Source organism: Phalaenopsis equestris, unplaced genomic scaffold, assembly GCF_001263595.1.
Source record: "Phalaenopsis equestris unplaced genomic scaffold, ASM126359v1 Scaffold000924, whole genome shotgun sequence".
Taxonomy (NCBI): domain Eukaryota; kingdom Viridiplantae; phylum Streptophyta; class Magnoliopsida; order Asparagales; family Orchidaceae; genus Phalaenopsis; species Phalaenopsis equestris.
The window spans coordinates 4,971-31,727 of NW_018165363.1; the positions used below are offsets into that span (position 1 = coordinate 4,971).

Here is a 26,757-nt window from a genome sequence, read left to right on the forward strand (position 1 = left end):
TATTATGCTAAATTTAGAATTTATTTAATTTAATTCAACAGTAATATAATGTATGAGTAAATAATTAAAATTTATATTTGATCAATATTAAAATAAATATTTTTATATTAAATTTCAAAAATAAATTTATTTAAATTAATCCTAAACAAGTTGGTCATAGAAATTAGATGGAATGCCTAGTTTTCTCTTTTTATTTAATATACTTCAAAACCTGAAATAGATTAAAAAAAAAACAACAGAATATCTAGGTACATTTATAACAGGATAGGTGTATTCCTAATTTATGCTTTACTTGTTATTTTTCAGTACAATTAAATCAATACATAACAACAACAACAAAGCCTTAATCCCACTACGTGGGGTCGGCAACATGAATCCTTTTTCTCCATTGCGTCCTATTTAGTGTCATATTTTCATTTAGTTCTAATAAGTTAAGATCATTTTTAATACAATAAGCCCAAGTTTTCCTAGGTCTACCTCTGACTTTCTTAACACAAGTCGAATCTAAAACATCTACTCTCCTGATCGGATCATCAGATGGTCGACGTTTAATGTGACCAAACCATCATCAGATAATCAATACATAAAATATATAAATTATTAAATAATATAATAACCTAATAGAGATTTACAAATACAGTTAATATTGAAAATCTAATTAATTTTGTGCTATTTCGTAATTTAGATGCAATAAATTTGAATATTTAATTATGTTAATCAGCAATATAATTGTTGACGGGTAGTAATGTAAAATAGTTTAACTCCACCCCGCCTGCAACTCCTGCCTCCCCACTTTCTCCAGTTTCTTCCGGCAGCTCATCTACCATTTCATGCGTACTGCAGATCTAGTTCCACTTTCCGTTTCCCATATACCGGTTCTGAGTTCTGGATATTGGGGAATTAAGGAATTCTATAAATTCGGGGTGGGTGCGGGCTATAGAAGGGGCAGAGAATCGAAGCTAAGAAGGGATCTCTTTCTGTAGCCACGATTTCGATTTTCGATCGCTTTTCATGCGCCCCAGCCTGAGCTATTCTAGGGCATCTGCGCGTAAAACTTCTTCTCCCTTCTTTTCTAGCACAGGTGCGTTCGGCGACCTTACGCTGTAAGTTTTATTAGGGCGAGTAGATTCCGACGTTAACTTTTGTGATGCCATATCCGTTTCTATTCATATTAGATGAGTGTGGAGATCATTAATTTTTTAAGATGGATTTTGAACTTTTCTCCCGTATAAGAAGCTTTACTGCTGATGTCTGAATGGTTGTCTTTGATTGGATTGGCTATTCTATTCAGAGTGTTCGTACTTTATAGAATGCACTTCTATGAAGTGAATGAATTAGTTAATTATCAGATTTATATGACTTGGGTTATTTAAATTTGAAGTGAATGTTGTAAAATTGTTGCATTATGATTACTGTGAAGAACATAAACTTTTGGAGCCTGCTAGGACAAATTATGATTTATCAAATCTGGATTTGACAAATCCTATTCGAGTAGGATTTTGTAAATCCTGATGGTTTAAATTCTGAGAACTATTTGATTGCCCTGTTTCATCGCTCCTATTAAATAGCTGGGTTGTTTGGTGGCGGTTTAGAGGATTGTGGATTTGAAGGGATTTAGAAGGTTTTGTGATTTTAAATCACTCACGTTAATTTATTCACCATTAATCATACTAACTTTTATGATCAATGAACCAAATACAAAGAACTTAACACATATTCACTCACAGTGAGCAGCATAATTAGTAAAACCTAGTACTTGTATCAAAACGATTTGAAGCATAAGATAGAAAATTATGTCACCATTTTATGTCCCATTTTATTTAATTAAATAACATTATTTAGAAGAAGATTGAAACTTAAGCCAAAGTAACATAGGAAATAAGAATCATATAACATCAATAATGCTAAAACTATGTTACAATATAAAATTCACTCACATTATGCTCCAATTAAATAAGTATATATGTATATGCTCTTCAATCACCCAACTCTATTATAATACTTATGAGTACTTTAGGGTAAATTTTTAGAAGATATTTTGGATATTAGATAAGATACTACATAGGGACTTTTCTTTCATTTTATGAGAAATTTTTTATATGATTCATGGTTTTCTATAGACAAAAATTTCCTTGACTAGTTATCCCTCTAGATCATGAGAGATAACTGTCAATTAAAGTTTGTCAATAACCTTTATAATACTTAGCATATAGTAGCAACAAGTTGCTTTTGAAAATCATATAAACCTTTGTTGGCTTAAATCAATTGGTGTGGGAATTATGACAAAACTATTTAAAATTTCATGCTTTCGTCATCATGCTGGATTGTCATGGACTTTGGTTTACATAGTTATTAGAGATAATTGTTCAAATTTTATCAAAGAATTATTACTATCAATAATTAGGTTACATTGTCCAAGAGAACCTCGTAGAATTGGGATGGATGTTTGTTTAAGGGGTTAATTTTTAAGTCGACTTTGAAATTTTTATTCTTGTGCTATTAGGTCTCTTATGACTCACAACTCTCATAGATTGAGCCATACAAAAATACTTTGGCTTTGGACATAATTGGGATATGATGGTAATAGTTTATAACAAATCACTCGAATGGAGTGCATTTGTTATTAGGGGTGTCAAAAATTGACTCGACATATCAATTCAACTTAATTCGACTTAAATACGACTTGACAAACCTTGTTCTTGGTGGCCTAATTAATTTTTCAGAGTTGGGTCGAGTTCGGGTTAAGAATCTCAACACGTTTATTTTTTTAAGTCAGCTTCAAGTTGACCTCTCAACACAAAATTGACCTAAATTTGACCTGCCAACCTGAAATCGACTTGAATTTGACCCTTCAATATTGACCCCAATCCGATTTGAGCTTTTCCTGAATTTGATCTGAATTTGATATCAATATCTAGTATGCATATGTTAAATGAGTTATGCGGGTTGGGTTTGGTTCAGATTTTCTGACTCATTTAATATTTGTGTTGTGCTCGAGCCAAGCAGTATATTCTGGGGTTGAAAGCTGGCTGATTTTTCTCTCAGATCAAATTTTCATTTTCTTATCCTCTATGTTCTTTTGTTGTTCGGTTAAGATGGGTTTTGGGAAAAGGAGCTTCGATGGTGTAAAGTGAGATTGGATGTCTTTCTCTTCAAAGTTGTTTTTCAATTTATTACTTTCTGTTTCCAAATGAATATTGATTTTTTGCCAATGGTCCTTTTCTTTTATCCGACTTTTTTTAATTTATTTTATTGCAGATTTTGTACTAATTGGCATGGTGGTCACTGTCTGCCTAGTGAAGAATTAGAAATTATGAACTTATGGAACAATGTGGTGTAGCTCTTTGTCGTATAAATTTACTCACTTTGTAAATTTAAAATTCAAAGCTCATGGCAAAGCTTGGAACACTTGGACGCAGGTTTATAAACAATAGTAACCTAAACTATTTCTTATCTTAATTATCTACTGCATTATCCTTCTTTGATTAAGATTCACTGTATTAGAATACTGATAGATTTATATTTTGCAGTGGATTTATTAGGAAAACAAATGATAGTTTGAGACTCATCATGACCACGTTTGTTGGATTCCTTATTGGCTTTTTTATTGGAATTTCATTCCCATCTGTTAACATAACAAAGGTAAGACATTTTTTTTTTTTTTGAGATATTTGCTATTCCTTAACACAAAATAATATTGTTCATTCCTGTTCTTTTTGCAGCTTCACTTTCCTTCTAGCATTGCTTCTTACAATGAAGACAAGAATTCTGGCATCAAAACCCAAGCCTTACTGAATCATGCCTGGTTATCTACACATCAAAACAATTCTTTGTTAAATTCAACTAATACTTCCAAGGTTTCTTTCTTCAACCGAAATGATTTTCTCATGGGCTTATTTTGTTTGCTTATTCATGAGAGCTGTCCTCGCAAATTATCTGATCATGTCAAGTTGTCTTGAATTCTTTTTTCTTTCAGTATTTGTAGATAAGCGGCACCATAAATCCTGGCAATTTCACACATAGTTGGACTGCAAGTAAATGAACTTGAGTGTTTTGCCTGTTTTTAGGAATGGGTGTTTTTTTTCTGGTCGTATACTATGTCATGTAGCAACATTTCTACTTTAATCGTTGTTTGGGCTTTATCCTTTTTATTTTAAAAGGTGTGATTGTTTTAGATATCTTTGGTCTATTGTTCAAAGTAATGGTTTTATAAATGGGGATGTTATTAGTAGAATTTAAGTTGGTTGGTTGAAGTATAGGAATGCATCAGACCTATTATGTGATGGAAAAGTATCGTTTAGACTGAAAGAAAAATTTTATAAGATAGTGGTTAGACTTGCAATGCTCTATGGCGGAGAATGTTAGCCTTTTAAATAGAAGCATAAAACAAAGTTAAGTGTTGCTGAGATGAGAATGCTTAGGTGGATGAGTGACTTGACCCTTACAAAATGTGAAATGAATATATCCGTGATAGGGTTGTTATAGCTCTAGTGGCAGACAAGATTAGAGAGTCGTCTTAGATGGTTTGGTTACATTAAACGTTGACCATCTGATTACCCTATCAGTATCTTACCCTATCAGGAGAGTAGATGTTTTAGATTCGACTTATGCTAAGAAAGGTAGAGGTAGACCTAAAAAGACTTGGGAATATTTTATAAAAAAATGATCTTAATATGTTAAAATTAAATGAAAATATGAAGCTCAATAGGAAGCAATGGAGAAAAAGGATTCATCTAGCCGACCCCACTTAGTGGGATGAAGACTTGTGGTTGTTGTTGTAGTTGTACATTATGACATGTAACAGGATTAGGTATTGTGACATTTATTAAGCTGAAGGCTATTCATTATTATTGGGTTGTTATCAATGAAATAGTTTTCTTATCATTAGCTTTTTTTTTTTCTTTGATTGTAGTTCTATGGAATCTGTCAATCTTCGAAGCATCAACCAATTGGTTTCTCGGGCTGGTATAATCCCATGATAACCTTAGAAGCCAAGTGGCCGCACCTGAGAAGTTTGACTACTTCCTAAGAAAGTAAATTCAGGAAAAATATTCTAACTTTAAGTCAACCATTTCATTTCTAAGTGCTAGCTTAGCTGATCCACTTTTTATGCAGACTTTTTTTTATGGGCTAAATCTCTTGCAAGTGTTGTATAATGATCCGTATTTTCTGCATGAAGTTGTTTTGACAGTCTGAATTGGCAATTATGAAAATTGTTAAATGGGGAAGCGTGTGCTACATGTCTTAGAAAACAATTCAAGTGGGCTTTAGAAGTTTGCTTGATGTTCGCCTATAAAAACAGTAATGTTATAATTAGATGTTAGGTTTTTTTTGTTAGATGATTTTTAATTAATCTTTATCTTGGGTAATTCCCTTATAGCCACCTAGGTCGTGTAGTTTATTGCATAGTGCTTATTCAAGAATCTCTTTAAGTTTCTCTTTGTACCTTTTCCTCAAGTTGGCTAGAGAATATATATTACATCTTCATTTTTATTGAGATTTTCTCGTCACTGTTAAAACAGTTGTTGTTATGGAGTCTCTTTTTATTGGTTTTTGGATAGAAAATATTGTAGTTTGTGTTTGAATATGGATTGAGCAGTATGGGCATAATGGTGGAGAAGAATTGCAAATTGTTAAATTTATCTAATTAATAAATAGATAGGTCATCTATACTTGTCAGTTGTTGTTGATGATCTTACAGTGTCTGATAGTAGAGTTTTTTCATTTGGTTCAAGATATGAACGATCTATGGATCTATTATTTTAAGTATTTAATCTTATTGACATTTTCCTTATCGAAGAGTGATACCAGTCTATTTTTATGCCGTCCTATTAAAATTTTTTTTTGCTGACTGTTATCTTTGAAATTTTTTCTTGTGTAGATTTATGTTTCCACGAATCCTAAAGGGGCAGAAAGCCTAGCGCCAGAAATAATTGTGCCTGAATCAGACTTGTACCTACGCCGTTTGTGGGGTAATCCAAGTGAGGTATGGGCATTCAGTTATTCATGTTATCTTTTCATTTAAGAATATGTTTTGTTGAATATTTTGGCAACAAAAAAGGGCTTATGATTGATAGGATAGAATGATCCAACAATACTTAACATGCATTAATCTATGCTTCTGCCTTGTTCTGCATTCAACAATTTCTATTGAAGATTATGCAGAATGGTGGTGCTTCAATCTCCCAATATTGTTTATATGATTGTTGTGCATTCAGTTAACAGCATTTGCATGTAATAGTTGCTCAATTTCTGGTATCAGTTCACTAGAGTAATTGCTCAAGTACTTTATATAATCCTTGTTGCTTTGGATTTTGGATAAGATTAACATTGAGCTTGATAGTTATTCGAAATCATGCTGGACTATTCTTGTGCCAATCATATATATTATCTAGCCATTCAGGTTGGCAAGGCTTTAGAAGTTATTGCCAAGGTTTTGATTTCAAACCTCATCCACATCATAATAAATCCCATCCTTTGGAATTTAGGGTGGGCTAAAAAATATATGCATTTTTTTTAATAACCTAGGGATAATGTCTTTATTCTAAGGCATGTAGCTTTGGACGAAGTCATCTTTTTGTACTGGCATGAGAGTACTATTTCTTACTGATAACTTTTTTTCTTGAGCTAGTTTTTTTTAACATAAATTGTTATTGAATTGTTAGTGCTTTTAATTTTGTTTAAATTTGGCACAAATGGAACTCAATTTATGGTGATTTAATTACTATTGCTCGCTGACTTTTTGTGGTTCAAATTTCTTATTGATTTTATTAGATTTATTAAATCAGTAAATTATTTTTTTGATCTAATTTTTGTATTTACATTTGAATTTAAATAATTTATTAGCTTATTTAGTGATTTGTGATATGCAGATTCTCAAGTTCCCTTGCAAGATTTACATATATCATATCATAATAGTTGTATTAAAAAAACTTAGATGTTTTTTTAAAGCAAAATATATATGTATTACTAGTCAATAAAAAAGAGTAAAACATGAAGTAATTGCATAACATTATCAGTTAAAAAAATTATAAAACAAAATACCTCAACAGGGCAGCAATGTGACAAATGAACCAACACTAGAAGAGAGTAGCCTCGAAGGACCTTATTTCAAAATGCCAATGTCAAGTCCGGTATAGTTTGGAAAGTGATGATATAAAACAAAATACCTCAACAGGGCAGCAATGTGACAAATGAACCAACACTAGAAGAGAGTAGCCTCGAAGGACCTTATTTCAAAATGCCAATGTCAAGTCCGGTATAGTTTGGAAAGTGATGATATATTTTTGCGCTTTTCTTTTTTATAGTCTATAAAATTTGAAATTTTTTACCCAAAAGCTCTTCTATTTTAGGGATTCTTACTGTAGAGTTAATGAATAGATAATTTAGATTACCAATATCTCATAAGTGCAATAGCATTAGAAATATAAATCAGGTGACTAGATGATACCGGATTTAACACAAACATTGGTACCCTTCTCGATGGACCCATCTTGGAGGAGAATCCCTTTCATTCTATCCAAGGAGGAGAAAGTGAGGAGATGTCTCAATAGGAGCCTTTCCATCTAGATGGCATCCCTTCCTCCTGGCTGTCAAACTCCGTGTTGTCATCGACCTCGGTGCCGGAATCTGATAGAGGTATGGGTGACGCTTAGCTCACATAACCCCTTGACTTGGCATCGATGAAGGGATCACCTAAGGCTTGGCCACCTCCACTCCTTGCAGAGATGCTTCATCCTTGTCCTCTCCGCTCAACTGAAAGTAACTCTACGTCTTAGGAGAGTCCTTCTGGCGAAGGCTAGAAGTCCTAGCACCTGACAAGAAACCCCTCCAATTAGCAAGAACTCTCCAACAAATACAAAAATTACTAAGTCATTTTCAAAGTTAAAAAGAACTTAGTTCTACCGTTTGGGTCGGCCCTCGCAGGAACCGACAACTTCTGTAGTGGGGGAGCAACAATGCCCTCTTGGTGGACAACCTGCGTCCTTGACTTCTTTCCGACCACGTTTATTGCAGCCTTTTCGTTCTACTTCGACTCTCGGTCATCAGAGGCCGCCCACGCCTCGTCGGTCATAACCTCGAAAGCCTACAACCATAGAACCCTTTTTAGGATTTTGGAGTCCAAATATTGGCGGACCGACAATTCTCATCCCTCAGTCATCTCCCTGTATTCTCTCAGGTCCCTTAGAAGGTTCTTAATTTTCTTTGGGGTGCACATAACTGGCCGGACTCTGACCCCCCAGCTTCCTCGACTGGAACTGACCAGAAATTTTAGCTTGTAGTATTTGATTTTGTTCTGAAGTCTCACGGGCTGGAGACTGGGTCCCATTGAGAAAATTGAATAGCTGTCCCGACCGATTTTGAAGTTGAAGAAATAAGAAAATGGTCGGTCGACCACGGGATAGCCAGTTGCCAAAAAAAATGATGAAGATCATGATGAAAACGATTGAGTTTGGCATCACTTGTGTTGGAATGATATCATAGCGGGGAAGAACTGCCCACAACTCTCAATAGAAAAGCTGTCTCAAACCACACGAAATTGTCTCGGTAGAAGACAAAGTTCTTCCCATAAACATTTGTCGCTCGGTCAGTTCTACTAATCGCCTTAGATCCACAGACTTCCTATAAACATAAAACTTTTGAAGGCTTTCCACCTGGCCCTTCGACAGAATCAAAACCTCCTTAGATGGAATAGAGCCGAAGATCTCTTGCGAGTACTTGGGAGTCATGAAAATGAGATGAAGAAAGAAACAGTCGAGAGAATAAACTAATAGAAAGAACTCAAGGAAACGACACTTTTATGCGAGGATTTCTAGAACTCTCAGCCCTATTTATAGACAACGGAAGGAAGTCTAACCATAATAGGGGCAACAACGTCATTTGCCACCCAAAATCAGGGAAGGGAGTTAAACACACAATTCGAGACAAAAAAATATAAATTTTTATTTCATAAATAAAAAAATATTTACATATGCGCTCGACGACTATTCATGTAAATGCTTTACAAAATAGTCAGCAACTGCTTTAGCCGAGAGCACGGTTGTCAGCCATCTCCAGCTTTTTCAACTGGTCCAACTGCTTCGCCAGCCGGTGCATCTCCCTGGCTTGAGGACATCCGACCGCCTGGATGAACGAACCCTTTATTTTCTGCAGCCTGCGTTCTTTTTTGCAGGATGTTTCTGGCCTCCCAACCTTCTTCGCTTTTGCCTCCCCCAGGAGACTCGGACAATTACTTCCAGCCTAAGCTTTGCGTGGAGTATCTTTGGTAGACCCTCAATTCGCCTTGGCAACTAGATCAACATAAACCTCCCCCGAAGGGGAGTCAACAGACACCACTCTAGTGATGGAGTTATCTACATCAAAGAACAATATGAAGCAAGATTCAAAAAAAAAAAAAAATTTACCCAGCAAACATATTCCATAGCCATGATTCGATCCCACTACAAAGTGGTGAATGAGCACCCTTTCTCACTGAGAACTTCCTCACCATTCTTCTGTCCCGCGACTGGAGGAGGGAGGCTAGCGACACTCTGTGCGCTCGACGATGCAGAGGCATTAGCCATCTCTCGCACGGTCCCCCCAACAGTTACTTTTGGTGCTGCCAAAGTAGCAACAGCTGCTTGCTATGCTGTCCAGATAGAAGTACAGGTGTCTGAGCAGAAGCCGATGGATCGACCGATCATTTATTCGGACGACCACTTTCCATCTGGGTCGCATCACCCAGACGACCTTTCTCTCACTTGCTCCCCCCCCTCTCGGGTGGTTTTTCTCCGCCCACACCATCTCACCGGGGCAACCAAGAAGTGATTCTGACGACCCCACCTGATCCTCCAAATCGGTTCTCTTTCGTTTCTTCGCCAATATTTTCTTTTCTCCGCTTCCCTTACGGGAGGTATCCACTCTCCTGCCTCATGTTCTCGAAAGCCTCCCGGTTGGTGGCTGTGATATACTTATCAGGCTTGGAGGGCGACTTGTTCACCATATTGTCGATCGAAGTCCAGACAAACTCAGCGAAGAGAACTAAAGGAAGATTAGAGAAACACACCCCTTACTCCATTTTTATATGAATTGCAAGCACAAAATTCAAGGAGAGTTCAATTATTGTGTTATTAAGGAATCTTAAATATTGTTCAACTTTTGTATTGAGTTATGTTATTTTTATTGCAGCTGTCGCTTTCAAAAAGATAGTGAATCAGAGAACTAAATATGTATATAAAAAATATATTAGCACGAATCTCGAAGCAATTCCACATCCCAAGAAGAGAATGACATGACTATGTTGGACCCACATTAGAGGGCAATATTTGAGGATGCTTATTGCCAATGGGGCTATAAGGAAGTGCAAGGTTTTGAGGGAAATCTCTCAATGCTTGTCTAGGTGGGGGATCAAAATTCTAGATTTTGGCACCCTTGATAAAGTTATCTCTGAATTGCGTCACCTACCCCGTTCTTGTATTGCTTATGGCAGAACTTACTGTTATAATGTCTACCATAGTTGGTGTGCTCGCAATGCAAAAAAACATAACCGCCCATATGGGACGTATGTCGTGATGGCTGCTACTACACTCTTGAACACTTACTCAATTGAAAACTTTTTATATCAAGGAGCAAAGGGGTGTCATTCGACCCTCTAGGTTGTTAGTCTCTTCATGCTTTTGGTAGCACCACACAACCCCGCTGCCGCCTATACCCCCCCTCCTCTCGCTCGCGCGTGCGCCGTATTGATGGTGCACTTCTCCCAATGGCCAACTGGGGATTGGGATAGTGATCTGTGATGAATTTGAACATATCAAGAAAGCGATGGGGCACACTCTTATACATTGGGATAGTTCGCATGTGGAACATAAAGCGGTCCTATCCCCTGGCTTATTGTTGGGGCCTTGGATTTATGAAACTAAAGAAATCATTATTGAAGGCAACAACGAGACAATCATTATGCACTTCCAAAAAAGCATGGAGGCCAAGGTATGGCAGCAACAACTTGGCACTCGACATTTCTTTTCTTACTGAATTTAAGCAAGCCACTTTCTGTTTTTCCCACAGAGAATGTAACAATGCATCTAGGCTCGCTTTGGATAGATCTTTTGTCTGGGATGCTCACACTTGTGACCCTTTTTTTTATATGTGGTTGAGGTTGATGTCAACCACACAACGTCTTTTGTGTAGCTTTTATAGCTCTTTTTGTAACTTTTTTAATTATATTTTAATGCAAAATGCACACATTTCACGGAAAGCGATTAGGGAACCGGAAAGCTGACCGGCTCATGTTAGCCCCGTATTCATCTGAACCGACCCAACAATACACATTCAAAAGACATCCCATGCATGAGGAATGTCTATTCATCCGACAAGAATTCCCCCGGCGAGAATCAAGGGCTGACAACTGGCTCTACTCATCCGGTCGGCCATATCAGCAGGACGAACTCATCTCCTCAACTATCTCCAAGAATCCTCTTGGTCTCCGATGCCTGAAGTGCCAACCGACTAACCAACGGTCCCCGTCCAAAAGGCCGACTGACAAGACTGACCAAATCGAGCTAGTGACCCGCAAGACCCTTGGCCCACACGGGTTTATTTACCAAAACAATCCATACAACCCCCCAAAATAAAGCGGGGTTATAAATGTGATTTTCTTTCATTGCTCACCATCTCCTATAATTTGATATGTATTTTCATGTAATAGGAATTTTTGCCTCCCCCTTCTCTATGTATACGAAGCCGCTCTAGGCTCGTCACTCTGCTTTCAATTGTATAAAAAGGGTCACAAGAGCACAAGAATACCCCATTTTGCCTCATAAGGGCGAGTTATTTTGCATTCTCTCATCCTCTCTCTCCTCTTCTATCTTCTCCTCTCTCTCTCTCTCTCTTTTTCTCCTTTTCACTTCATTTAAAAGTTCAAATCTTTTGGGTGTGCCTCCTGGACAAATTGGGATTCAACAATGGCATACCGTTTAGCGATGTGTATGGTTATCTATCTTTAACTTGTGTTAGAAATCATAAAATGTTTGTTCATGATGGATTCTTAGAAAACTTTATTGAATGCATATATGAGAATTTCTTCCATGTTTTGCCACTGTTGTGTCATTGTGAAATGCCACAGAAACATTGTTCCAACGATAACAATTGTTGCATTTGTGCATTGCCTTATTTTTAATATTTTCTTCCGGGCTATGATTTCCAAAACATATTAAGCTTATGATTTAGTTGTTTTATGTGATTTTTTGCATGATAGTTTGCAGTTTGATGTCTTCCTCTTGCTAATCTAATACCAGTCTTAATCACTGTTTCAGGATCTACCATTTGAGCAGAAGTATCTAGTAACGTTTACAGTCGGATATGAACAGAAAAACAATATTGACGCAGCAGTGAAAAAGGTAAACATAGGTTATTTGTGGTTAATTTTGTTTATTATGTCATTAATAATGTCCACGCCCACACATATAATGTTCATAGGCCTGATGCAGTTATGTAGTTAATATGATAAGCCCCATCTACTACATCCAAAAGTAAAATTTAGTCAATGTTTAAAATTGCGCAATTGAATATTGAGACTTTTTTCATTAGCGAGGTAAGGCGTAAGGCTCAAAGCATTTTCAAAAGCCTAAAAATTTAAAAGTTACGTAAATTAATAAATAATGTATAAAATTTAAGGAGTGCATTAAGAATAATATATTAATATTATAATTTATTAACACATTAAAAAGTAATATAATATTTTAACTATGTAAAAAGTAATAAATTGCATAAAATTGGAAGTAACACGTTAATATCCTAATATTGAATTATTAAATAAGATGGGTTATACAAACATTAAACTATCGAAGTAAGCTAAGATATTAAAATAAAATACTAAAATATCAAAACATAGCAATAAGAATATGTTCAACATTAATCAATCTTTCTCTCATTGAGACTACTCGATAATATGATAAATCATTGACACATGAATTTTTAATTTTAAAGCTTCTTTTACTCTCATCACCTAATTGATTATCATTAGAATCATGAACATAATGAATTGTTTATCTCATTTGTTATCTTTAGTCATAAATATATTTTCTCACTCCTTGTTATCTTTAAAACCAATAATTTTCTATTTTTAATGAATAATCAATAATACAAATATTAATTAAAATAACATCTATGTTAATAATTAGAATTTCTACTATATAAATTTTTATGGAATTATTATTTATTTATTTATTATTATTCTGTGTGTGAGATATGAAGGTTGATTGATGAGATATATTTATACTATTTTCAGCTTTGTTTTAGGAAAAAAATAACAGAATCTAAAAATTAGAGTCGTTTTTTGAGGTGAAGTGCACCTCAGCTTGGGACAATGAGACGTAAGTCTCATTGCGATTTTTTTTTGGTGAAAAGAGCTGAGGTGGGTTTCAATGTGTGTCTTCTTTTGTGCAATTTTAAATAAGGATTTCATAATATTAGATGTGTGAAAGTAGAAGGTAATATTGGGGAATCTGTGGATGTAAATTTTTGCTGAAAAAACTGCACTTGAGGATTTGGTGTGAATGATGAACTATTTAGTTTGTCGCAAAATAAATGCAATTTAAATTAAATCCCAACAAAGTAAATCACCATAGTTGGCCGCATTTATTTTGCTGCAGATTTTTACAGAAAATGAACTATGAAGAAGTATATCTTTATTTTATGATTTTGGCAAATAAAGATAATGGGTGGTGGGAGCAAATCTTAAAGCTTACTTGCAAAATATGTGGGTGAATGTCTTTCTTTTATTTCAGTGGATTTGATGACTTGGCGATCCTTTTTGGATGATTTTGGCATTCTTAATATGTTTGTGGTCTTTTAAAAGATGGGCAATGGTTGGATATCTTTATTGTAGGTGAAGCATCTTGAAGAGATTCTAAGCAATGCTGTAACCATCATCCATTATTCAATGTGTTTGGTCAGGTCAATCTGTGGAAGATATATAGTTTAATAATGGGAAAGAACCGTGATGAATTTTGAGGAAGAATTTTGCGGACGAAGGCCTTGACCTACATACAAGAAAATTTTCACATGTTCTTTGCTAAGAAAGTAGGGATTGGGTGATAATTTTACTTCCACCTGCTTTTTCATTGATAAAAAATTCAACGCCTGTAGCTAGAGGAATTAACAACGTGATAGTGACAACAGAGAGAAGTAGGGGACATCCTTATGTGGCCAATGTCAGAAACCATGTCATATCTGAGAAACATACTAGAATATACATAGGAAAGTTATAGTTTAGAAATATTTATGACTTCTGTCAAAACAAGCTGGGGAAACCTTGTCTTGATCGAGGGAAACACAGCAACCAATCGAAATTCATTTAATGAGGGGTAACTTGAGTTGTTATAGAGGATGTTTTCTACATCATTTCAGACTCCTATCTCTAATAGAATTGAAATGTGGTTCTATATCTCATAAAGGTAGTTTTTGAGTGCCCTTACTGCAAACAAACAAAAATAGCTCATTGATTGTTGAATTGGGGCTTTTGATCACATGTAGGAAATCAATGTTATACTCTTCCACCCATACAGCTCATGCTAACTACTTCTGGTTAAAATTGCGGATGGGTCTCTCTTCAAGGTGGTTGAAAATGTTCTATTGTTTTCTCAAAAGACCTTGTACCTAATTCAGTGCTTCTTTTCCAAATTTGAGTAACAATTTCTCTTCAATTAGCATACTTGTGCATGAAATTAATTGGGTATTATTTTTTTTTTTTTTTCAAATCATCTTAATCTGAGGACTTAGATTTAAAGAGGACAGTTCCTAGCGCTAAAGGGTGCTTGGGTTTTATCCCTTTATGTCAATGGATCTCTAGAAATGAGAGCTTATAAAGTAGCATATATTAGATGCAATAATCAATTTAGTAAAAATTTTAACTCAATTGTCAATTCTAATAAAGAAAAAGTAATCAGGTTATGCCAATATTGGTAGGATCATTCAAACCTTGTGTACCTTAAAAAACTCTACTCTTCATTATAAAGTGATAAGAATTTAAAAGATTTATTTTGGGAAACTTGTCAAATTTCGAAGCACACTTATAATTCTCATCCCATTTAACTTATAAAGCATCCTATCATATTCATAAATTCACAATGATAATTGGAGACCATATAGAATGAAAAATATTGTAGGATTTTTTGATTAATTTTTGTCATTTTTGATCATGAATAAGGATCATTTGGTCACTTCTCATGAAAGAAAAATCATAAGTATTTATAGTTTTTGAAATTTTGAACAAATTAAATTAAAAAATATAGGTATTGAAAACTAACAATGCAAAAAAATATTTTGAAACTACCTTTGTTGCTTATCTAATGGGTGAGGGTGTTGTTTATTAAATTTTTTGTGTTGACAGCTCTCAATAGAATGGGTTTGATGAGAAGAAAAAAATGCATTGCCTACTTCTAAAATTTTAACTCAATTGTCAATTCTAATAAAGAAAAAGTAATCATGTTTTGCCAATATTGGTAGGATCATTCAAACCTCGTGTACCTCCAAAAACTCCACTCTTCATTATAAAGTGATTAGAATTCAAAAGATTTATTTTGGGAAACTTGTCAAATTTTGAAGCACACTTTTAATTCTCATCCCATTTAACTTGTAAAGCATCCTATCATATTTCATAAATTAACAATGATAATAGGAGACCATATGGAATGAAAAATATTGTAGGACTTTATGATTAATTTGTCATTGTTGATCATGAATGAGGATCATTTGGTCACTTCTCATGAAAGAAAAGTCATAAGTATTTATAGTTTTCAAAATTTTTAACAAATTGAATTAAAAAATATAAGTGTTGAAAACTAACAATGCAAAAAATATTTTGAGACTACATTTGTTGGTTATCTAATTGTTGAGGGTGTCGTTCATTAAATTTTTGGTGTTGACACTTCTCAATAAAATGGAGTTGATGAGAGGAAAAAAATGCATTGCCTACTTCTAAGTTTCTAACTCATGTTTAATTTTCACATCCCCAAATATTTTTAAGTAAAAACAATTCTAATAGTTGTGTATTTGATAAATAGATTACCTCCTCAATTATGAAACTCTTAAACACCCTACGAAGTCCTACATTAATTAACATAATTATCATCCCCGTTAAATTTGTTTTGCTCTGCATTTACATATGTTTTTCCTAAAAATTGAAGCAAATTAGATTCTAAAGCTCAAAATTGTTTTTTTTGTCTAGAGCTCTCAAAATTGGAGTATAAATTTTGCACTCAAATTGCAAGCAAGTTATGTAACTACATAGATTTTTACTTTCTCGATTAATAGCCTTCTTACCTCAAATTTGATATTCAAGGAAAAAATTTTACATAAGAATATTTAATTTTGGGATATTAATACCTCAATTCCAACCCGCATTTTTTTGCGTCTTATTTAGATTTCCAATAAAATTTAAATCCTATGATTCAAATCTAGCATTCATGTAATCCAAATTTATAGCTAGATAGCCAATATTCAAACACCCAAATAGAACCTCAAATCAATCCCTTCAATTCTTACATTGCAACTTACTGGCATCATATCTCCACCCAATCTATAAGTTCTAGTTGTGTACACGCCTATTCTAGAAGAAACAAAATTCGAGAGGAGATATCAATATATAGCATTTGAACAAGGCCACAAATTTGATCCAACTCCAGATCCTCACGATGATTTATTAGGTACCAATTATGAATTCACTCATATTGAATTTTTTAAGATCTTGATTTTTCATTGCATCTAGGAAACATCATGTGTTGATCATCCCATCTGTAATGTTGTTTCATATAACAGATTATGTCATGGTCACCATGCATTTTTAGCTTACCTTGATAAACTATGCATTCCTAAATGTATTCATTAAGTTATTAGTATAGTGCAGTGGGGGGAAGCTATTTGGGAAGAGATTCATGTACCACTAAAAAATGAGACTGGGAATTATTTGATCCGTCGATTGAAAAATGCTAGGTGGGATGTAAGTGAATCTTTATAGATTAACCTAATGTGGCTGGCATTATGAATAGATTACAAAGCTTGACTTGCAGTGAATACATTTGCTACTCCTATGGAATAGATTACCAAAAAATATTTTGTTCTTACAGAAATTTTGAATACAATTTTGGAGTTATTCTCTTTTGCCTCAAATTTAGTCTGCCATTATAACTGTTAGAAGTGAAGATGCATTTGTTAAAATGGGTATTTGGAATAAGAGGTTTATATGTAGATTAATTTGAGATTTATTACGTAGGCTCATGTTAGTAAGGTATGTAAACTCAAGAAATATGTACGTAGGTTGAAGCAGTCCCCAAGACTATTGTTTGGCTAACGCACAAAGATATTAAAAAAGTTGATTATTCTCAATGTCAAGTGAATTATAATATATTTGACATGCATTCACTTACAGAAAGGCTATACTTATTATGTATATAAATGATGTGATCTTGAGGAAAATTGCAGAAGCTTGTCAAAGAATTTGAAATCAAAGATTTCGAAAATCCCTTGTATTTTGTTTGGATGAAATTATTTTGGTGAAGAGAATTTTAATCTCTCAATGGCAATATATTCTAGATATTCTCTTAGAGAAGAGAATGTTTGGGTGTAAACCAATAGATTAGAAGCAAAAATGATGACATTCCGTGTAGAAAGGGTGATATCAAAGGTGGGTTGAAAACTTAATTTACATTTCACATAGTGATGTGGGGCTAGGGAAGCCAGCCTACTGAATCAACTGGCAGGAGGAGGGAATTGGTCTCGTCCAGTTTCCTAAAGTCCCATTCCAAGCCCCAGTTGAACTGGGTGGCTATTTGGGAGGGGCGACACTAGCGCCAGCCCTTCCTTTGTTTCTTGTCTTGTGTTTTTCTTCTTAGGGATTCTTTTTAATTGTTGTTGGAAAGAATTAAGGTTAGTTTTTGTTGTGTTATTTTGTTTAGATTCTTCTTAGAGTCTTCTTCTCCCTTGCTTGAGCTTTATCCGATGATTGGTGGTGCTTCGGCTGTATCCTGTTTTAAGGTGATATTTTATTCTCTCCCATCGTCTTCCCTACCCCTCCTCCTTCACCTTCCTTAACTGTTGGCCATCCTAGCTGCCCCTGCCGCCCCTTTCACTGCAGCATCTCTGTTGTCCAGTCCCTTCAGGCCACCCCACAACACTAACCACCCCTTCCCCTGCAGGCCCTACTTGCCTTCGATCCTCTTCCAACCCCATCATTTGCTATCCACTCCTCCCCTCATATTTAACCACTGACTTTCCCCTTACATTTCCCTTACCTTCCCCGCCTACTCTCCATTCCCCCTACCACCACCACTCCTCCGCCACCTCGCAGACATCATCACCTCCCCTTAAATCTTCTTTTCCGGTCCCAGTTGGAGATTGGATATTGTTGTATTTCCTTTTCAGTTTGTTCTGTGGTTGTAACCCTAATTCAATTGCTTAATGAAGTTTGCTTTCGTTTTGCCCTATTTGAACTAGTTATGGTATCACATAGTAAACCAGATATTAGCTTTTTAGCATGGTAAGCCATTTTATTAATACTCTGATCAAGGAACACAGTTTATGTTTTGAATCATGTGATAAAGATGGCACTAAACTTTGGAAATTTATTTGAGAAGACGTCTAGAAGAGGCTGAAGTATTATTGAGTAGGTTGAGTAGGTTACGGGATTGGTCGAAGTTAAACCTCAGATAACTACATCTATGTGTGGTGAAAATTGGTGGCATGGTTAAATAAAAATTAACGTGGTGGCTTATAGTATTGCATGGGCAGAGTATCAAACATTGTTCTTGATATTTGTGAAGGAGTGTCAATAATAATGATTTACTCAGAGAACTCTGGATTACTGTTACTAACACGGTGGCTCATAGTAATGCATGGGCAGAGTTTCAAAATTGGTTCTTGATATTTGTGAAGGACTCAATCAGGATACTCAGAGAACTCTGGATTACTGTTACAAAATCAATGAAGATGTATTGCGACAATTATTTAGATATTAGCATTGTGAAGAATCGTATCTACCATGACGAAACAAAACATTTGGAAATCCATTTACATTTCATCTGGTAGAAAATGGAATCAGGAGTGATCTCATTTATATACACCTCAACAGGTCAATAAATTACAAATATTCTCGGTAAAACTCTACCATGAAAGAATTGTGTAGACCTTATCTCTAAGTTAGGCTTACTCGATTATTACAGTTGAACTTTAGTGGGAATGCAGAATGTTGTAATTATTTAGTTATTGTAAAATAGTCTTGTTTTTCTCAGTATTTGAATATTTGTCATCTACACAAATAAAAGAATTTCAGCTAACTTTCAGAAGTGGATAAGTTACAATAAATTGTTAAAGTTGATAATGAAATTATAGAATAAAAAATTTATTTATGAATGAATTTTCTATCCAATAAAATGATAAAATGTTTATATAAAACGCAGTCATGAAACTAGCTAATGTTGTTATTTGCTTTTGTGGTTTCTTTGACGGAAACTATTGTTCTATCTGTTTTGTTGGTTTCCATCCTTGCAGGTCTTTTTGCCTTTTATATAGCGGCCTTTACTTGGTGGTTCCTACAGAATTCAGCTTCTTTTGTTCTGGTTTTTTTTTTAATTTTTATTTTTTTGTGTGTGCGTGTGTGTAATTTGTGACACTTCTGACTATTTGTATCTTAGGAATGTATATAGTCAGTTATTAGGCCTAATCTATTTGGATTTGAAAATCACTCTTCTTCTAAGATCTCAGCTCATAAACAACTGTGACGCCTGAATTTTGAGATAAACTTTTTCCTTATTCTAGTGTCGCTTACCTTTGTTATTTCCCTTTCTCTTTGTTCTGCTCTCTCTTCTTTCCCTTTTATTGTTTTCTTTTGAAAGTGTGTTTATATTTGTTATAATTTGGTTTGTTTTCGTTGCACAAAATTTTAACAGCTTTTATTGCTTCAGTGATTATTTTCATGTTAATTTACAACAAAAACGTAAATGATTGCATTAAGATTGATGGATTGCTTTTCTAGTGGAAATCTTATGTTTGTTGCTTTGCTTAATCACAGCCGAGTTTGCATTACATTTTAGATGTGCAGTAGAGATCTTGGACTCAAAACTCCCTACATCACTCTGTTAACTCATCTGATATCTTACTTTTATGGAGATTACGCATGCTCATGTCTTTATTCATACTCTGTTTGTCTCACTTTTGATTTTGATACAGTTCTCTGGAAATTTCACAATATTGTTGTTTCATTATGATGGACGAACTAGTGAATGGGATGAATTTGAATGGTCAAAACGTGCAATTCATGTGAGTGCAAGGAGGCAGACAAAATGGTCAGTGTTTTATTGATAGATAGATAACAAGTTCTGAAACTTTTGTAACAGAAAAGTGTGAAGATGGTTCCCCGACTTTTTTTGGGAGTCTTAGAGTTTAAAAAACTGTCATTTTAGCCCCCATACTCCTTTAATATGGGCTAAAATAGTTCCAAGTGAAGACTATTTTCGCCCCTATTAAACAATCCAGGGACTAATTTAGCTCTTTATACAAAATAGGGACTATTTTGGCACTTTACTCCTTTTGTTATGGTTCTGACTAAGTTCTCATTTTAGGTGGTATGCTAAACGCTTTTTACACCCTGACATAGTTGCTTCTTATGAATATATTTTTATCTGGGATGAAGATCTTGGAGTTGAGCATTTTAATGCAGATCGGTAAGTCCCAGTAAATGTAATATAAACTCCATTGATCAAAATCTGTAACTAAATGTTGCTTTTTCCTAGGTACATTGACTTGGTGAAGAAGCATGGTTTAGAGATCTCACAACCAGGTTTGGAGCCCAACAATGGTCTAACTTGGCAAATGACTAAGAGGAGAGGGGACCGTGAGGTTCACAAGTGAGTAGTTATAGCAGTTCTCTATTTTTGTAGTAGAAAATCATACAGCATGTAATAAATGATTTCCAACAGGGAGACAGAAGAGAGACCTGGTTGGTGTACTAATCCTCACCTTCCACCATGTGCTGCGTAAGACCAATGAAGTGTTTTTTCCATGTTACATGTTCAAGCAAGTTATTTCAATTTTGTTTTTATTTTGATTGTATACATGCTTTATTTCAGATTTGTTGAGATAATGGCTCCTGTCTTCTCGAGAAATGCATGGAGATGTGTGTGGCATATGATTCAGGTGAGTTTGGTTTGGATAGGCTGTAGTAGCAGTTCTCCTGATGGCTCAGTCACTACGTTAATTATCTGCTTTCCTTTTAATATTTTAGAATGACTTGGTTCATGGCTGGGGCCTTGATTTTGCACTTAGGAAATGCGTGGAGGTACCTAATTTTTTCTTCTATGTTTGCTGAAGATATGTTGCGTATCATTTTCAAATATTTATATCTAGACTGCTTTTTCTTAATCGAAAAAAAAATCAGCCGGCTCATGAAAAAATTGGAGTTGTGGATTCTCAATGGATTGTGCATCAAGTAGTTCCATCACTTGGGAATCAGGTTAGTATAATCTATTATAGAATCCAGAAGGCATTTTGAAAAAGAATTTGTTCGATGCTGTGAGCTGAAATTTTCCTTCATTTTCTTGTTTTTATCAGGGCCAAGCAGAAAATGGCAAAGCTCCATGGGAAGGGGTACGCTACTGCTAAGACATTCTCACTTTCAGTTTTTTTATATGATTTTTTCCTGGTGTGTCATCCGATCTAGTTCAAGTTTAGAATTTGTTTAATTACTGTAATGCATTAGGTTTAGGGTATAGCGTTTTAAAATTTGGAATTTATTAGATTTTAAATGGGATATTAGGATTTTTTATTTTTTTGTTTTATTTTTATTTGAACTTGCATTAGTGGCGATTAGATTTAGTTTGTAATAAATGATCTTATTTTTGTAGCCCATTAACATAACTATCTAGGGTTTCAATATGCTGAATTGTAGTGTGATTATATTAATGATATTTTCCTAATCTTCTTTTTTCGTGACGAACTTCTATTACTCTTCTCTCTCCTCTTTTGATCACTCTCTTCTAATACGTCATTCTTCTTCATATTTCTCTAGTTTGTATCAATTAGCATCATAATTGAATGATACTCGCTCGTTTATTCTATGCATTTGCTCGCTTTAATCCCACTTGCTATAACATCGCACTATCTTGAAATCTCAATATTGTAGTGCTGATAGTTTGCTAGCCAAGCGTGCGCTTTTTCATCTACCGATGACTTCTTCCCCCACATTTGATTCTTTATCAGCAAGCATCCTTAGAGAAGTCCTAATTTCATGAGCTTGAAGCCGCCCATCTCGTGCCCATTTGGCATCATCTGCTTACTGTTATCAACTCTTCTCCATATCGAGTTGCCTTTGCTTGAAAATCCATCCTCGACTTCACCATTGATGATGTTGTCTTGAATAACCATGCGAGTCAATATTGAATACCTTCTGCGCGTTCTCGGATTCTGCAAACAACAAGATTTGATAATCAAATCTAAAGTTATCTTTTTTTAATTTGCATCTGATCTCTCCTTATTAACCAGGGTAGATTGTTTTGATTTAACCTTGTTGGATTATTTGGGAGATTTGCTAATGATCTCCAATGTTTTAATCGAAAGAAAAGGGAAATGATTATGGTATTAATGAGCCAAGCTGGCTCGTGGGCCAAGCTCAATGAGATAACAAATCCAACTATAGCTAACTTGTTGACATGCAGTCTGGCGCATTTAAAGATTATTTATATAAAATATACATAAAATATATTATAATTTAGTAGTTTAAGTATAAAGTAGTTAAAAACATCTAAAAAAATTTTCAGTGTCTTTGTTTTCTTTTCTTTTTTTGAGTTATATCCACTTGTATCACTTATTATATTAAGTGATTTCCTATTTTATTTTCTAATTTCTCAATTTTTATAGTTTTTTTAATAATTGCTTGGATTAACTCTTTTACTTTTTTTTTTCATAATAAATGAACTCACTCGAACTAGTAGAATTAAGCTTGAGTTTGAGCTCAAGCTGAAACTTGATTGATTGATTGATCAAATTTATGCTCGAGTCATTGGTGACTAGAGCTCAGCTGGACTCATTTACATCTTGAGAAATGATTGATTTTTCTATTACTCATCACAGTAGTACTGTGAAAATAAATAACAAGGGTTGCTTATTAAGCTCATCAACAATCCTTCAAGAACAAGGAGTAATGTACTCCTTCCCAATTATTTATATTACCAACATTTGTCCATAATAAATTGTGGATATTTTGGTTGTTCTTAGTGAGTACAATAAGATGCATGAAAATTTTCAGGAGTCAAGGGTATCTTTTTCAAATATTCACTATTAGGAGAATTGTTGCAACCCAAGAAATTAAATTTATTTTTTATTCAGTATTTAGAATTTACATAATTTAAATTGTGGGACGCTGTAATTTTTATTTATTAGGACTAATTATCCTTTTTGTTAATTTCAAATTTGAATTTGGTTTGAATTTGAATCATTAGTTTGAGAAATTGAATGAATATTTAATCTTATATGTATTTTCTTATCTTTGTAGCTTAATTCTACAAACTTGTTTCAGTTGTGTATCCTACGAATTGTAGACTAAATTAAATCAAACATATTTTTCTAATCTCTTTCGGGTGAACTCTGATTTCTTCTGTCTGAGTTTTTTTTTTCTGATACTTGATTCTCCTTCTCACTTGACACCCACATCAATACTACTTCGGTTAGTTTGTGCTAGCAACATATATATATATATATATATATATAAGCATATTCTTTTTTTTAATGTCTCTCAATTATAAAAAACATCCCTCCCTACACTCAATCAGGCCAGTTTCGTTGAATCCCCCCAATGAACAATTTGACATGTAATTATTGTGGGGTCATGTTTGATTGTCCAATCAATTTCCTCGGATCAAAATATGCTCAGTCCACTCGTTCTTTTGTTCAGTTAGGTATTGGTAACTTCTGTGAGCCATTGCCAAAATTTATATAGATTTAGAGTTGGTTAAATCATCTAAAGGCTAAAGTATACGATTACGAGAGCTTGAGTATTCAGTGAAAAAGAGAGAAAAACCCTGTTTGTTAAAGGCTGTGTGCCGGTTATATTAGAAAAGGAAATTTTCATATGTAGCACGCAATTCTTACGGGCGTACATATCTCACCCCTAAATTTTCATATATTCACAAGTAGCACTCAAATCTTTAATATCACATAAAAAATGACACTATTATCACTTTTTAAATTGAAATACACCTTTTGATGCATGGGCTAAAACACCAAAGTGCTATGTTTGTGAATACGAAAGTTTTGCTGTGAGACGTGTAAATACATAATAGTTATGTGCTCTGTATACACATGCACCTATTAAAAAATCAGGCAATATACCAATAATCTCATATATTTCAGTTTGTACATCAATAAAATTCTTTTTTTTTTTTTTAGTTATTTTCTTGTCAGAGTTGCTCTTTTACAAATTTCACGGCGCATCAATACATTTCCCCCCTTTTTTGTCCTTTAATACAAAAGAAAAGAAACTTTGATTTTTAATCTGCATGGAATGGGGCAGGTGAGGGAGCGGTGCCGTAAAGAGTGGGGGATGTTCCAAACTCGATTAACAGATGCGGAGAAGGCTTATTACAAGAAGATGGGGATTGCTCCTCCAAATGCCACATTTGCTTAGATTCAACACCCTTCTTGTCCTTGCATTTGTCCTTAATTTTGATATATATGCCTACTATCCAGGAGACTTTCACATTTAATAATTATATAACTATATAACTAATGTAAGTTAAATCAGGTGAGGGCATGAGGCCTCTGATGAGAAGTATTTCGATGTAAATATTCTATATTAATGCTAGATTCGTTCGTTGTGTTTGCTTCTGTGATAACTTTTACTGATTTTGCTTCTCTAGGCAGTAGCTGATTTTGCCTGGTTTTATTAATTGTGGATCTTGGCCCAATTATTTAGTTTGGCTTTATGAATTAACCTTTTTCATTCTTTTTTGGTTTTTGTCTATTAAATATATAACTAATGTAAGTTAAATCAGGTGAGGGCATCAGGCCTCTGATGAAAACTATGTCGATGTAAATATCCTATATTAATGCTAGATTCGTTCGTTGTGTTTGTTTCTGTGATAACTTTTACTGATTTTGCTTATCCAGGCAGCAGCTGATTGCCTGGTTTTCTTAATTGTCGATCTTGGCCTAATTATTTAGTTTGTCTTTATGAATTATCCTTTTTCATTCTTTTTTTTTTTTCTGTCTATTAACTGAGATGACATGTTTTTTATTTATTTGATAATATCTTAATGTATTGCTTTGTTTTTTTTTTAATTTTTTTTTTGTTTTTAATATTTATGTATTTGTTTTCATCATTTGTCCATTTCATACTATCATTTTAAATAGATGTTCGCATTATTTTTTTAATACAATAATAATAATAATAATAATAATAATTATTATTATTATTATTTAAAAAGATTGTGCTATTTTCTATATTAATTTCAGTACATTCTCTTTGGGGGAAAATGTGTGTGAAATATGTGTGGAGGCTTCATGTAACTACATGAGGATGTCACTCCCAAACTTGCCAACGGTTCTTTCTTGAATCTCTATGGCATGTGAATAGGGTTCTGAATTTAGCTGAACGAATGTTAATCAACTAAAAATTGATTTGAATTTTCACTCAGATTTGGTTTGAATGTTTTTTGAGCCAATTTTGAACTGAGTTTAGCTCAGCTCGAAATTAGATTGTTAACCGCTTTACATCTGATGGCTTTAGTCCTTTCATTGTGACTCATGTTCAAATGATATGATAGGCTTTGGAGCTCCAACTCAATAAAATTTATTAAGTATAATTCTATATTAGATAAAGTAAAGCCTATTTTTACTTTGTGATATAAGTAGTTTATGATGAGAGCCTATTTATTTATAATATCAGATTTAATGTTCATCAATGAGAATGATCTGAATGTTTTGTCCTAACTGAAGAGCTAAATCTCTTTTTTAAGTCATCCATCAAGTTGCTCGTTGGGGTCATAAAAGCAAAATTTCTATTTGGGAATGCATTACTCTTGACGAGACATGATGTTATGAAAAATGGAATTGGTGTATTTGCTGCGGCTTAAAAATTGTGGTGCTGTGAGGAAACATTGGAAAGGGTGTTTGGAATTCGTGGCAGTGTTGCATTTTAGAAAAAGCTCATTGAACACGGGTCGTGGGTTCAATCTTGTAGCCAGTGTTTATTCGCGAAAAGTTTGCACCCTTACCCCCCTCCCAAACAATCCTTGACGGCTTTCTATGCTCTTGTATCTCGCTTGAAAATTGCATGCTCCCCTCTCTTCTTTGTGGCTTTGGTGGCTAGGGTTCTTCTTGATTCCTTTTTTGTTGGGATGGTGGTTGTGGTGAGCTGCCTTTCTTCTCCCTCTTCCTTTTGTTTTCCTCGGCTCTCCTCTATGTAGCTTCAGTGGTTAATGCTGGTTCAAAATTGGTTCCTTTGGTTCTAGTGGTTGTTGCGATGAGCTTGCCTTTCTTCTCCTCTACCTCTCCACTCTGCTCTTTGGCTTCTTTTGGATCATTCTCTCTCCATCGCCCCAAAATATTCTTTATATACTCGGGCATTTTGATTTTGTGATTATATGCATTTCTTTGTGCTTAGTGATAGCTTGATTTCTTAGTGCTCTAATTTTGGTTGATGAATTGGAGGATGGTTTTGTTGTGATGTTGATTTTGCGATTTTTTTTTTTGTATTTGGAAATTATGGTGTTTTGATTTTTTTTTTTGCATGTG

At 34.4% G+C, this 26,757-nt stretch overlaps 1 protein-coding gene across 2 annotated transcripts; it reads left to right on the plus strand.

Annotated features, from left to right (window-relative positions):
* The first annotated feature begins 753 nt into the window (after nucleotides 1-753).
* On the plus strand, nucleotides 754-24,839 carry LOC110032332. 2 transcript variants are annotated; one of them, XM_020735926.1, is made up of 15 exons: nucleotides 754-1,103; nucleotides 3,259-3,419; nucleotides 3,531-3,642; nucleotides 3,723-3,857; nucleotides 5,882-5,986; nucleotides 12,291-12,374; nucleotides 20,200-20,315; nucleotides 20,592-20,693; nucleotides 20,763-20,876; nucleotides 20,949-21,005; nucleotides 21,099-21,165; nucleotides 21,254-21,307; nucleotides 21,407-21,481; nucleotides 21,580-21,615; nucleotides 24,536-24,839. In XM_020735926.1, exons 2-15 carry the CDS (start codon nucleotides 3,391-3,393, stop codon nucleotides 24,647-24,649), a joined length of 1,200 nt encoding a protein of 399 aa, XP_020591585.1. In that variant the 5' UTR covers nucleotides 754-1,103; nucleotides 3,259-3,390; the 3' UTR covers nucleotides 24,650-24,839. The 2 variants fall into 2 exon arrangements, with proteins under 2 accessions (XP_020591585.1, XP_020591584.1); XM_020735925.1 differs by having other exon boundaries at nucleotides 754-1,081.
* The last annotated feature ends 1,918 nt before the right edge of the window (nucleotides 24,840-26,757 follow it).

What these genes read in the sequence shown, in the direction of transcription:
- LOC110032332 (XM_020735926.1), top strand. Translation starts at nt 3,391, where the DNA reads ATGGCAAAGCTTGGAACACTTGGACGCAG. An exon ending in GGGGACCGTGAGGTTCACAA is followed by an intron (nt 20,877 to 20,948) that starts GTGAGTAGTTAT and finishes GATTTCCAACAG; the next exon opens with GGAGACAGAAGAGAGACCTG. An exon ending in GTGTGTGGCATATGATTCAG is followed by an intron (nt 21,166 to 21,253) that starts GTGAGTTTGGTT and finishes TTAATATTTTAG; the next exon opens with AATGACTTGGTTCATGGCTG.